Below are 14424 nucleotides of genomic sequence, written 5' to 3'. Positions count from 1 at the left end.
AAGGCAATGAGTGGGGGCCGAGAGAGACAGGATTCAGAGGACATGGGAGATTTCAGTTTATATTAGCCGGCAAGACAGCATCCACAGCAAACCTTTAAAGCTAGGGTTGCCATATTTCAAGAGCTTTTTTGGATCGATCGTCCAAAGTTGTTGAACTTTTCTTTGGCGGACAGCAGCATGGCGAAGGGGCTTCTGGGATTTCTGGGGGGTTTGTTAAGGGTTGCTGGGAATAATAATTCTGAGGGGGGGAAATGTGTTTAAAAGTTATAGTATGTATGCAGCTCTGTATAGCTTCAAATGCAGAATCTGATTTGGTGGACGTTGTTCCATCTGTGACCCAACTCGCCGTATCTGGGAAGAATTAGGTTCTGGGGATCTGGAAGGAATTAACGAAGCAGACCTTGGACTAGATCTTAAGGGTTATATCCATAATGATGGCATTCAAGAGCCCAGTGTTATGACTATTACTGCTATTAATGGCACATGAGCACCCAGGTGTGTGTCTGCTCTCCACGTTTTTTGTTTACCACGTGTATGGTTGATTTTCTCCTCCTGGTCTGTTCTTCCAATGTTTGCCAGCGCTGATTTACAACCTGTTCAACAGGCAGCTTGCATTCGTGGAGAGGGTATTGCCTGACTTGTGCAATTGGGAGGAGCACGTGACCGTTCTCAGCACAGCCAAGCGCTTGCAAAGCTCACGGCTTGTATGAATTCTGCCTGCAGCCTGTGTGGCTTCAGATTCCTAGCGATCCTGCTCAGGCCTGTGAGTTGGCACAGGAATGGGAGCAAATGCTACAGTCCTTCCTAAGACTCCTTCTTCCTGCTTCTGCTTCTGCTGCAAACCCTGCTGCTCCCACAACCATAACAGGGAGAAAATAGCTTCTGTGCACTTACTGTGGTCAGGGCATGAAGGAGCAAGTCGCACTTGTCCTCAGCATCTTCTTCTGACTGCAGATTTTCAGAGGTCCAGGCACCTGTCATTAGAGATGGTCAAATGCGTCAGTTTCAGTTACTCATTTTCCATATTTCTGTATCCATTTGAGAAACTTGGGTGAGCATTCTGGTGCACATTTCTCCTGATGTACACATTCTTCTATGCAGTTTTGCCTAGCATACACATTTTTGCAAGCAAAACTGTTAATTAAATTTCTATACCGTCTTTCATCCAAAGGTCATAGGGCAGTTAACAATATAAAAGCACGAAAATGCATACCATAATAACAAACAAAACAATAACCTCCACACCAGATTTAAAGACCATAGATTGTTTAATCAGCATATTTTTGCCTGGTGCCGAAAGATATGTAATGAAAGTACCAGGCAAGTCTTGCGAGGGAGAGCATTCCACAAGTGGGGAGCCACGGCAGAAAAGGCTCCGTTCTCATGTTGCCACCCATATGCGGATGACACAGCTTGGCCCTATCCTGTTCCTACAAACAATGATTAGCGAATGGGGACTTCCCCTACCTTGAGCCAAAACCAACCTACAGAAAACTGCCTGTCAGCCCTCCTAAGAACATAAGGAGAGTTCTTCTGGACTGGACCAATGGTCCATCTAGTCCGCCATTTTGTTCGATTCCTATGGAAAGCCAGCAAGCAGGACCTGAGCTCAACAGCACTCTGCCCACTTGTGGTTCCTAGCAATGAGTGCTCAGAGGCACGCAGCACAATTGGTGGAGGGAGAGCCTTGTCCTCCATTCGTTTTTCTAATCCTCTTTTAAAGCAAATTCCGTAACCATGCATGGTGTGAAGAAGTACTTTGTCTGTCTAAAGCTTTCCAATGTTGGTTAGGTAGCCACAGTTCTTATATTATGAAAGAGGGTGAAAAAACCTCTCCTTATCAGCTTTCTCCATGACATGCAAAATCTGATGTTTACTCTAAACTAAAAAGCCCGAAAGGCTGCAACCTTTCTTCATAGGAAAGTTGCTCCAGTCCCTTGATCACTTTGGTTGCCCTTATCTGATCCTCTCCAGCTCTTCCAATGTTTTCCCGGTGGCTTCAAGGAACACTTTAGCCTCAGCCAACCCCCTATCAAGCTTTGAGAGGGAAGGGGAATTTCCAGACAGATACAAGCTCTGTTATACACACATTCTTTTCTTTCCCACTCCCATTCTGTATTGTTGAATGTTTCAAATGTTGTGTCCTTTGTAGTACTTTGCATAGCCTTCTAGGTCTGTATGGCATTACCACCCACCCTTCATCAAGGTCTCTGGGTACGGCTTCAATACGAAACGCATCCCAGAAGCAGCGTGGGGGGGAAAAGTTCCTTTCATGAGACGCGTCAGCAATTGGCATTACAACAAGATAAACCACCCTGTGTGAAATTTAAACGAGGAATCGTAATGCGATGCAGGACCACCCAGGACCGGTGCTGCTTCCTGACAATTTAAATGCATATGCCATAATTGCACCAATTTCCAGTGCAGCAGGCTTAGGCTGATTCGCTTGATTCCACCTTTCCTCATGCACTTCAAGATTGCTAAGAGCAGAAATAATAAAATACAACAAAGGCCAACGGAACAAAAAAATAGAGATCAGCAAATAACCCCCAATCCTAGCCGCAATAAAAAAATACTCTAGGTACAGTAGGATTATATGCCAGTTAGAAGCCAAAAGCTGTGGTCTAACACTGGGTTAAACCACAGAGCCTAGGACTTGCCAATCAGAAGGTCGGTGGTTCGAATCCCCGCGACGGGGTGAGCTCCTGTTGCTCGGTCCCTGCTCCTGCCAACCTAGCAGTTCGAAAGCACGTCAAAGTGCAAGTAGATAAATAGGTACCGCTTCGGCGGGAAGGTAAGCGGCGTTTCCGTGCGCTGCTCTGGTTCACCAAAAGCGTCCTAGTCATGCTGGCCACATGACCCAGAAGCTGTCTGCAGACAAACGCCAGCTCCCTCGGCCTATAGAGCGAGATGAGTGCGCAACCCCCGAGTTTGTCATGACTGGACCTAATGGTAAAGGTCCCTTTACCTTTACCTTAACACTGGGGTAGAAGGCAGGCATCCGATGTGTGGTATGCAGAGAGTTCAGGTCGAGTGGCCCCTCCTCAGTGCGCCCCTGATGTGCAACTAGCTCATGTTTTCCAAAAATCTGTCAGTGCAGCCTCAGAACAGCTGAATGAACCCTTTTGTTCATATTGCACTTTTGATCTGAATGGAAAATAAGGCACCAGAACATACTGGAAACAAAGCAAAATATTGTTACGTGGGTAGGGAGCCATGAGTGCAATCACCAGGTATGGATACGTATCTGGTGATAATTTTGCAGAAAGGGCACAATTAAAATGAATTTCCTGGTGGACGATGAAAAGCGAATGAGAAGGGCAAGGAATAAGGGAGGGCGCTATAGGAAAATGAGGACGAGAGAAAGAAAGAACTAAATTTTATAATATTGTTTTTAAACTTTAAATATTGAGCGATTTAGAGATGGTTTTAAATAAGCAACTGTCTCAAAATGACAGCCTTGACTAGCGAAGAATGTATTAAAAAGGTAAAGGTACCCCTGCCCATATGGGCCAGTCTTGACAGACTCTAGGGTTGTGCGCTCATCTCACTCTAGAGGCCGGGAGCCAGCGCTGTCCGCAGACACTTCCGGGTCACGTGGCCAGCATGACTAAGCCGCTTCTGGCGAACCAGAGCAGCACACGGAAACGCCGTTTACCTTCCCGCTATAAAGCGGTACCTATTTATCTACTTGCATTTGGGGGTGCTTTCAAACTGCTAGGTGGGCAGGAGCTGGGACTGAAAGACGGGAGCTCACCCCGCTGTGGGGATTCGAACCGCCGACCATGCGATTGGCAAATCCTAGGTGCTGAGGTTTTACCCACAGCGCCACCCGCGTCCCTGAAGAATGTATTATTATCGGATAATGCTTTCTTCACTAGGAGGAAGAGTTGTAGCTCAGTGATAAGGTTCCCGCTTGCATGCGTAAGGTCCCAGGCGCGATCCCTAGTTGTTGTTGACATCCGTCTGTCTCGAGCGACAATGGAGTGTGCCTCCATGGGTGAAGTCTGCTGTAGCGGCACCGAAGTGACCTCGTTGGGGCAAAAGCCTGGGCAGTGTGTATGGAGGTCCTGGGCTTCCCAGATGACAAGACCCCCCCCCCTTTGACTTTGTGGATGTGGTCCAAAAGAAAGCAGAGCAAGACGTTTGGCACCAGCTTGGCTGCAGGACTTGCTGGAAAGAGGCGTACAAGGCGCCACCCAACCATCTTAGGGACTCTGCTCTGGATTTGTGTAGCGTTCACTCCTTAGCCTTTCCTTCTCCCAAAGATATCCCACAAGGCAGCAGAGATTTATGTTCCGAGTTTTCCTTCTCCTAGATGGGCCACCTTCCCAGGCTGACAAGCCCCACCTGCCCCTCACTTCCTTCTACAGCATGGGCAGCAACGGCCTTCTTGACTGTTGGACCCACTATTGGTCTCGTCCACTCAATCTGCCAGAGCCTGTCTTCACATGCAGGGAAGTCTCTAACTCACTGAGGGCTTGAGACCCGTCAACTACCCTCACCTGGTTTAGCCAAATCTGTTTAGGGAAGTTTTTAATGTCTGATGTTGTTGTTGTTGTCATTGATTCTGTTGGGATCCACCCAGAGTGGCTCAGGAAACCTGGCCAGATGGGCGGGGTATAAATAATAAATTATTATTATTCTAAACTACAGTTTTCAGGATTCTTTGGAAGGAGCTATTTGCTGTAAATGTTCTTTAAACATATGTTGTGGGTGTGACCTTCAACTCTAAATTAGAACAGAGAAGAGATTGAGGACTTTTACCTTCATCACTTAATTCCTTTGGGTGTCCTAAATTCCATGTTGACGTAGGAGAAACAATCCCATCATCACCACACATGAAAAATACAGACATTTGTTTGGGGGGGGGGGGAGAGGAAAAGGTTAATTTTGAAAAGCCTCTTCTGCACTGATAAACACTTCTTCTCATTTTATGGTTACTTTACCACATCTGCTTCTGATGAAGGTCTTCTTCAGAATCACCTGACTTGCATTGAAAACAGGATACTGGATTAGACTGACAGCTCATTTGAGGCAGGAAAGATGCCGAATGTTTCAACACAAAGAATGGAATAAGGAAAATTGGCCCCCTGTGTAAATTTTTTTACATTACACATGTACATTACAATCCCTTTTTGATGCTTACCTTGTGATAAAACAACACAGAATTGTGAGAATCTTGGCAAGCGTCTTAAGGCTGTTTTAATTCAAAATATTTTTGCCAAAACTGGGGGGCGGGGGGGGGGGGAGAGAAAGAGAGAGCGAAATGTGATGTCTATATTAAAAAAAACAAACAAAAGCAAACAAACAACAACTATGTTTCTGTTATAGACACCAGAATCATGATCCACACATATGATGAGTATACCTTGTGTGTCTGGAATCTGATAATCACTCAGCTTAGAAATTTTTGGCAGTCATCTGCTCCCTAGTGGATAATTTACCTCATGATACTGTTTTTCCTCCTTCTTTCCGTGACACGTTTTGGCACATCAAGCTTTGTCCATAAACACCTTTGGTCAGTTTACCTGATAGCATAATAAACTAGCTTTTACCTTAGAACAAACTTACCAAGGGAGGAATAGAAGAAATCTGGGGGCGGCGGAACAATTAACCTGTTCCTGTAACGAGGCAAGATACTCTGTACAGGGCTTCCCAGTGCATAGCACTCCTAGGAAGAAGTGTTGTTGTCAAAGGTGGGACCAATCACGTAGGGATGAAGAAACCTTGTGTCCCTCCCTGTGTTGTTAGACTACATCATCATCACTATTTGCCATGCTGGCTAGGGCTAATAGAAGTTAAAGTCCAACAACGTCTGGGGAGTCATGTTTTCCCCATTCCTGGATTAAGGGGAAATCTAAAGCTGGTTGAGTTTCCTAAAGCAGTCAGGAGGAGTGAGATGGATGGAATGGAAAGATGGAAAGCAGGGAATGACTTTGGTAAGGGGGCAGAAATTGTTGTGTAACGGGGTTCTGGGTGATCCTCCTTTAATATGCAGGCCGTTTAATAGAGAGCATTTGTTGTTGTTTTAATTAATCTCCATATCACTTCCCTAACCAGAAGTCTGTGCCAAACACAAGCCGTTCTCATGTGGACCTCATGTACCTTAACGTACCTACTTAACAGCCAAGGTGCCTACAAATGAAAAATGGAAATAACAGAGGTTCTGTGAGAGTAAATAAAGAGTAAAACTGTAACACCTTAGGCCAAGAAAAACACTCTGTAAATGATACATTAATGAAAACCAGAGGGAATGGTTTGCCTCTTGCTGACAGCACATGAGACGTGTGGCGAATTTATGGGCCTCCAACCCGCACCAACCCAAGCCTGCATGGCCATAATTTGGGACGGTAGGTCAGCAACACCTCACAGGAGGATCAGAAAAGTGATGAGAATCATAGAATTGTTGAGTTGGAAGGGACCCCAAGGATTTAGTCTGACCCCCGGAATGCAAAAATCTCAGCTAGATCATACATGACAGACGGCCATCCAACTTCTGCTTAAAAACCGCCAAGGAAGGAGAGTCCACCTCCTTCTGAGGGAGTCCGCTCCATTGTCTAACAACTCTTACCATCAGAAAGTTCTTCCTGATGTTTAGTTGGAATATCCTTTCTTGTAACTTGAAGCCATTGGTTTGAGTCCTAGTATCCAGAGCTGGAGAAAACAACCTTGCTCCATCTTCCATGTGACAGCCCTTTAGATCTTTGAAGATGGCTATCTCCTCTCCTCTCTGTCTCTTATCCAGACTAAACATACCCAACTCCCTCAACCAATCCCCATAAGGCTTTGCTGCCAAATCCTTGATCATCCTGGTTGCCCTCCTCCACACATGCTCCAGCTTGCCAATATCTAAATTATGGCACCCAGAACTGGACATTAACGCAGAATGGAGCAGGACTATGGCTTTCCTTCATCGGGACAAATACTTCTATTGATGCAGCCTAGAAGAGCATCAGCGTTTTTGCTGCTGCATCAAACTGTTGACCCGTGTTAGATTTGTCATCAGGCAATGGGACACAATCGCCCACCATATCTGATGGGCACCAAGCTAGCCTAGTGAGCAGGCCTCATGTCCTCCAGCTCCTTGCCACTCCACCTTGTGCCTGCTTGCTCAAGCAGATGGTGCAGTTTGTAGCTAATGAGCAGAACAACACATGCAAGAAATGCCTGCAGGAAAGCAGGATCTGAGCTAGCTGCCTCTCAGCCTGCTGACTACGCCTTTCCCAACCTTCCTGCGGTACACATTGGAAGACGATGACAAGCAAGATAGGCAGCCAAGCAAATGTTGCCACCTCAGCTCATGAGAATGGGAATAGCCAGAGGCACATGGGGGTGGGTGCTCAGTTGCTGCCGTTCCACGGATTCTGTCACCTGAGGCAGCTGCTTCATTCTGCCCAATGGTAGAGGTGACCCTGATCTCCTGTGACTCCAGAGCAGTGTTAGAAACTGAGGTATGAAAGCTAGGAGCTAAATGGCACCTTAAACTTAGGTTATGGGCGCCACAACAGAATGCCTAGGCACGCTTTTTAATAACAAAAATGCAAAGCTGAAAATGAATGAACTGCAGCTAAAGTCTTATATTAATTTTTCACATGCTCTAGTCCTCATCTGCAGACTGCAAAAAACAGAGCCATACTTCCCCTGCCCACCTCCCTAATATTCTTATGAGGGTCCCTTCTCCCATCCTCAGAGAGTGGCTGGAAGTGGGGAGGCAGAAAAAGGTCCTCCTTTCGCTCCACCAATGGCAATTTTAATCTGAAATCTTAGGCACTGCTCCCAGAGCTCAGAAACATTAATGAAATTCCCTGTCGCAAAACATGCCTAGAACAATGGGAGTTTCGAACGCTGCTCCAGAGGGAAGGCTATTTCAGGCTCAAAAAACTGTTTATTAAAGCCGAGACACAGTGAACACAGCAGCTTCCCACCCAGAGCACAGTGGACGTGCTGATGTCCCCGTAGAATTTAGGTTACCCATCACTAACTTGCTCGCTTTTCAGTCAGACAAGCGCGGCTACTTTTTGCTGGAACAGGGCCAACAGGTCTACAGTGACAGTTGCAGAAGCAACCATAACATTATTTATGTGCCAGCTCTCCACACCTGTGCCAGAGTTAGAGAACAGATAAATACAGCACAGGGAGGAGTGTGCTCTTGGATTGCAGCCAGTGCAATGATGCACAGGTAGCTGGAATGTTTGGCCAATCTAAACACACTAACTGTTCACCTAAGGCAGGGGGCCTTTTCCCTTCCACAATGATAGGTATACGGTTCTCTCCTCGAAATGTTTTGTATGGGGAAGAAAGAGAAGAAAATAGTAATTATATTGTTTTCTCTAATGGCTGCATCTAGGTAGGCTTGTTGGGGTTTTTTGCTGCGCAACCCAAAGTTGCACAGTTCAAACCACATCGATTTAATGAGAAACTTCAGCACATGGTTCACTCTCTCCTGTGGAAATCAATAGGACTTTTAAAAAGTGCCTCACGTTGTTTGGATTGTGTTCTAAAGCAATTAGAGAGAGAGAGAGAGAGAGAGAGAGAGAGAGAGAGAGAGAGAGAGAGAATGATCCCTTCCCAGTCCCCATCCCCATACAGTAACTTGTCTCAGCTAGTCTACTTGCTGGAAGGAATATTCAAAGCGAGTTCACTGCTTTTTGGTTAAGAGTTATAATCACTGCTTCAACTATGTCGAATTTAAATGTAAGATACGGGTATGTGATTAAAAAAAAAAAGATATTTTTTTTTGAGATTTAGGGAAAGCTCTTAATTTGACACGGGCTTTTGAAACGAATTTCTAGAAAGGTAGTTAATGTTTTCTGTGAAGACCACACCGCCGTAGCCACACCTCAAAACTTCAGAGATATTTAATTTGTTCAATCCCTGCAGCATATACCATGTTGTAGCAGCAGCAGCAGCAGCATTAATACTGCCCCCCCCACCTCCCCGCTCTCCTACTTCAGAGCAGGATTTTTAACTCTTTCCTCTCCCGATACATTCTAGAGAGAGAGAGAGAGAGAGAGAGAGAGAAGATTAATGAACCTTATCAATTTTCTGTTGTGCCTTAGGTGAGATTCTTAGATGCCAACTTTTTAAATTTTAATATGGGAGACTTAAGGATTTCCCAGAATGTTTTACATATGTTACAACAAAGCCCCCTCCAAAAAAAACACAACAGGCTTGAAAAGGACAAAAAGGAACACATAAGAATAAGGCCACCAACTAGACATGGAAACCTAATATTAAGATGCTAAGGCTGCACTCATTTTCCTGGAAGTAAGCACTTTGAACCCAGTGGAACACGCTCTTCGGGGCAGACTTGGGGCAGACAGCGCTGTATAAGCCAAGCACGATTACAAAAACTGGCTTTTCGAGATGAACATTTTGTCTTTCTGGAAATCAAAATTTTATACACTGGGAACAGGGAATCTTGGGCAAGACCTCCAAAAGCAAGATACATAGAAAGTCATCTTTATTTCTAGTAGAAAAGGGGCAGGGGGGTAGGGCGGGAGGCAGAATGAAATATCAGCCTGTGCGTTGTTCTTCTTCTTCTTCTTCTTCTTCTTCTTCTTCTTCTTCTTCTTCTTCTTCTAATAGTGAGCAATTAACAATATTTTCACATAATTTTATGCTCACTTTTTAATGGAGAACCCAGACTACATTGTTGCCAGCGTGTTGTTTTCTGTCACCTGTCATTTTTCAGATCTGATCTCCCCCTTTAAAAACAATTAAAATGCCATGGACAGGCAGCAACCAAGTAACTACCCAGACTGTTCAGGGCTACTGTGCCTTTAATTAGAAGCTTCCTTCTCTAGAAAGAGCAGCTTCCTCTGCCTCTTATTGCTTCCTGTTCAGCATAGCCTTGGGTTCAATGAACCCTGTAATGAGTTAGATCCTGTTTCCCGTAGGAATGTAGGATGGCTTTAATTACTGGTCTCATCTAATTTTTAGTTTATGCTGACATAGCACTAATTTGTAATAAAAAAGGGGGGAAGGGAAGGGAAAAATGATAACAGTAGTGAAATCATTTCCAGGGAACAGGAATGCACTACTTACAGGATCATTTCATCAGTAATGCTGGGCTTGCTTGCCTATTCAACAGTGTTGTTCAGCTTCACACAGCCTTAGAAACCATTTAATTAATATGTATTTGCTGGTAGAGAGCCACAGAAAATTAGGCAACCATCCTCTGTACTGATAATGATTCATATGCACAGACAGAATTAATTTGCAGCAGTATCACTTCATCCATTTCCTTCTCCTTGCAAACAACATTTTTACAAATTGATATAGGCTTGATTAATTCATGCCTCCAGAAACCATTATTTTAAACCAAATTTAATGCACTAAATTCTTCCACACACATACTCCCACCCACAAAATGAGAGACTTTCAAAGTAAGTTTTATGAAAAGCATTTCTCCATCTGATCTGATGCATGTCTAGCTGGTATAAACACCAACATTTTGTTGATTCCCCTTCACTTTTTCTTCTTGCTCATCAGGTAATCAGTGATTGGTTAAGAAGTCTACTGAACTAAACCAGTTGAACAACCCACTTTTAGAACAAAGGAGGAACAGAGTTTATCAGGGCCTAAGAAGGACCTACTCAGAAGTAAGTCCTATTGAGTTCAGTGGGACTTATTCCTAGGTAATTGTGTTTAGGACTGCAGCATTAGGTCAACATACTTGGGACTAAGTTATATTGAAATCAGCAGAACTTACTTCTAAAGTTGAAGCTACAATCCTAACTACAGCTACTGGAAGGTGGAACTTACTTCAGACTAAACATGAATAGGGATTGTACCGTTAAACGTTTTTCTTGCAATTAACAACTGATGTTTCTTTTTCAGGTAATTTATCAGGATAATATGCTGCACATGGGAGAATGTAAATGGAGTCAAATGTTTCCTTTTATCATGGTAGGTATTTCAAGGACATATGTTTCAGAAAAGTCGCTACAGTTATAAACCCTAGAAAATTAGCAATAAGCATAATTTTAATTTTGTTAACCTGAGCAAACATTATTTAATATCTGCACAGTTGCTTCAGATGAAGTCCTTGTAGACATCATCAGGATTTCTGCCCAAGAAAATATTTTGAAATATAATATGAAATCCAACCACTTTCTTAAAACTGTTGCATCTCAAGGATATCAGCAACAAGAGTACCTTGTATTAGGAAAAACTGCAAACATGCAACCATTAGTCAAAATTGCACACAGAGATGAAGATCATTAAGCGGAAAGCACACAAAAAGGCACAATTTTATGCAGTGTGCTGTTTTTTTTAAAAAAAATTGTGATGTGGAAATTGGAGAAATGAAGACTGGAAAAACGAGAAACCAAAACGGACAGAGTTGTCCATCGCTAGAGAGTGCCAAGGCATGGCAATAGCAGAGAGATTAAAAGTCAGAGTGGTTCACCCTCTGATAGTATTGCTTTTAGGCAAGTGTGATGCATTGACAACTAGGAAACTGGGCAATGGAATTAACCAGTATTTATCCTTTGGTGACAGGCGTCACTTGTTTATTCTGCTAATGCCGAATATTCCAACTGTGGCGAAAATGAGTACTACAACCAGACTACCGGAATGTGCCACGATTGCCCGCAATGTGAGCCAGGAGAAGAACCTTATATGGTGAGTTCTTCACATACTTGCAGTCTTATCCTAGAGGTGGCCATAGGAACATCTGCACTGCACTGTGTTATCCATAGTGGTCCTTACACACTTCTGGAAGTCCAGTGTTGTTGTTTTTAATAACTGCTCAGCCTTCCTCCCTTTTCAATACTACCGAAAGGAGATCGGTACTGCTGAATATAGTCGCAGTCCAACACACCACACGCTCCTGCAAGTGCTGTTATTTCTCATGCTCCATGCTCATTATTCTAAATTCCCCCCGCTGTCAGGAAAATGGTCACCACATGGCAGTTGCGAAGGAAACAGCCACCATGCTTCCAGGAGGAATGTTAAAGCAGTCTGGCACAGGCCAGCAGGGCAGAAACAATCTCTCTCCAAGGCACTTTCAGATAATTACACTGAATCAATAAATTTTATTTGGCCTGTGTTCTGTTGTCCTTGTCGACGTTTGCTTTTTAATGGGGACCATATTTCGAACGGAGAAGGGCTACACAGCACTGGCTCTGCCCTCTCCTGCCCCAGCTGAGGGGCTCTTTAAGGCCCTCCCTGTAGAAGAAGAAGAGTTTGGATTTAATATCCCGCTTTATCACTACCCTAAGGAGTCTTGAAGCGGCTAACAATCTCCTTTTCCCTTCCTCCCCCACAACAAACACTCTGTGAGGTGAGTGGGGCTGAGAGACTTCAGAGAAGTGTGACTGGCCCAAGGTCACCCAGCAGCTGCATGTAGAGGAGCGGGGAAGCGAACCCGGTTCCCCATATTATGAATCTACCGCTCTTAACCACAACACCACACTGGCTCTCACCAGCCACAGAGGTCCTGCCAGAGTCCCGTGCTTTATGTATCTCATCCTCCCCACCTCCTTTGATCAGGGTCTTGGCTCGTGAATGAGAGGAAGCAGTAGAGAGAGCCATAGCCCTTAAGGACTTTGACAGAGACTCTCTGTGGCTAGTGCAACACAGAGAAAGAGAAGGCTTAAGGCACCCTTGAGTGAAAGTCGCTGGGGTGTTGTGCCATGTACATTTCTATGACACCTATGGGGAAAAGGAAAGGAAAAGGAAAAGACCCGCCCCCAAAAGGCAGCTCACAACAGCTAAACTACAAATTTCAAACAAGAAAATAAAATGGCTTTGTTTTAGAGAGGCAGTAAACGTATTTTTAAATTTAATTGTTGTTCCTTTTGCAAATCTACAAAAAAACAAAACCCTGCATGCAAATGTTGCAAAACTGAACATTATTTAGAAATTAAAAGAGAACCAATGAGATCTATAACATCAAAGTTAAAAGCAATCAGCTCTGCTGTCGTTAAGTCATGGGTGGCATTGGGGAGAAGCAAGAATAGAGACGCTTCCCCAGGGAGGGGGGTTCCACTGCCTGGTACTATGTCAGAGAAAGACCTAGATCCCCACCAGACAGCCTGGCTTCAGACTGTGATGGGACACCTATAAAGACTCCATGGAAGGGACTGGGGGGGGGGGTCATCGCAAGAGAATCAGGTGCTATGCTTGGGCATGGCTGGGAAAACATTGAGACTGGTCTTTCAGTTGCTTGCCCATGCTCTGCCCCATCACCCTCAGTCTACTCAGTCAGCCCCACCTGCCTGCCTTCTTTCTTCCAAGCAGCCCAGGAGATGGCCCTGGTTGTCAGCCTCCTCCTCTTTACTCTCAACATTGCCTTTGTCGAACTTGTCGAGAAAGAGGGGCTAAACTAGAATGAGTTGGCGATGTTTGTTGTTGGTCCTGCCCGCCCTTGGCTCTGGCTCCACTCATCTTTGGCCTATCTGCCTTCTGACCTACCAAACGGGCACCAAGCACCACTGCTGTGTCAAAGCTTACTCAAAGCAGCTTCACACGCTGCTGCAAAGAACATCTCGATGTGGCTGCAAAAATCCTTTTATTCACAACTGAGTTTGGAGAACAGCAGACCAGAAAGGTCTCTGGGCTTTCCTCCTCCGTTAATATACAGTGCTATTAGGGGGTCAAGAGGACCACCAACTTTGGCCTCAGACACTGTAGGAAACAGTGTTACTGGGCTGTTAATGTTCTCTTTTATTTTCTTGAAAGTTGGTTTGAAAAGTGGCTCTTTCAATTCAGAGACTCTGTTAACTCCCCCCACAGACGTGTGGCTACGGCACCAGAGACGATGGTTACGGCTGTGTTCCTTGTCCGTTGGAGAAGTTTTCTAAAGGCGGGTACCAGATATGTAGGAGGCACAAGGACTGCGAGGGATTCTTTCGGGCAACAGTTATGACACCTGGAGATCAAGAGAATGATGCAGAATGTGGGCCTTGCCTCCCTGGGTAAGGATTTAATTACGAGCCTTTGGTCTCTTAACAAAAACTCCAGTTATGCTGAGCGACATAAGCATATTTGTTGCATTCCTGCTGCTGGCCACACTACTTTCTGCATCCATTTAAGCGCACAATAATTAACTCTATGTAAATAATACAAGCACTCTAAAAAGCATGTTTTAAATCAAGGAAAGTCACAGATGCTATTAGAGCAAATGAAATATGAAACAAGTGCCTTGTAATAAGAACTAGGAGGAAGAATATTTTTTTTTTTTTGATGTTAAAAGGGGAGGAAGCTTGCCCATATAAGGATGTCAATGTAACTGTGAACTTTAGACCACCAAATTATTGGAATTTTAAGAACAAACAAAATGAAACCAGTGTGTCTTGGTTACTCTAAAGGGGACTGAAGTATCGCTCTGATAAAATGAAAAATCAACATGGTCAGAATATGATCCTTCATCATTTTATATGGAAAAGTTGATTGCATCACTAGATCTTTATA

General features: G+C 44.3%; 1 protein-coding gene across 2 annotated transcripts in view; it reads left to right on the top strand.

Moving 5' to 3' along the window:
• Positions 1 to 14424, top strand: part of EDAR (ectodysplasin A receptor) — an 81989-nt gene that overhangs the window by 50316 nt on the left and 17249 nt on the right. For both annotated transcript variants that reach the window (XM_028728004.2, XM_077927637.1), the window contains exons 2-4: positions 10846 to 10914; positions 11509 to 11631; positions 13747 to 13928. In XM_028728004.2, the coding sequence (XP_028583837.1) occupies positions 10864 to 10914; positions 11509 to 11631; positions 13747 to 13928 (356 nt within the window). In that variant the 5' untranslated portion in view covers positions 10846 to 10863. The remainder of the gene's footprint in view (positions 1 to 10845; positions 10915 to 11508; positions 11632 to 13746; positions 13929 to 14424) is intronic.

This window comes from Podarcis muralis, chromosome 4, assembly GCF_964188315.1.
Source record: "Podarcis muralis chromosome 4, rPodMur119.hap1.1, whole genome shotgun sequence".
NCBI lineage: Eukaryota > Metazoa > Chordata > Lepidosauria > Squamata > Lacertidae > Podarcis > Podarcis muralis.
Note: the sequence above shows the minus strand (reverse complement) of the source record. Positions and strands in the feature narration are given on the sequence as shown.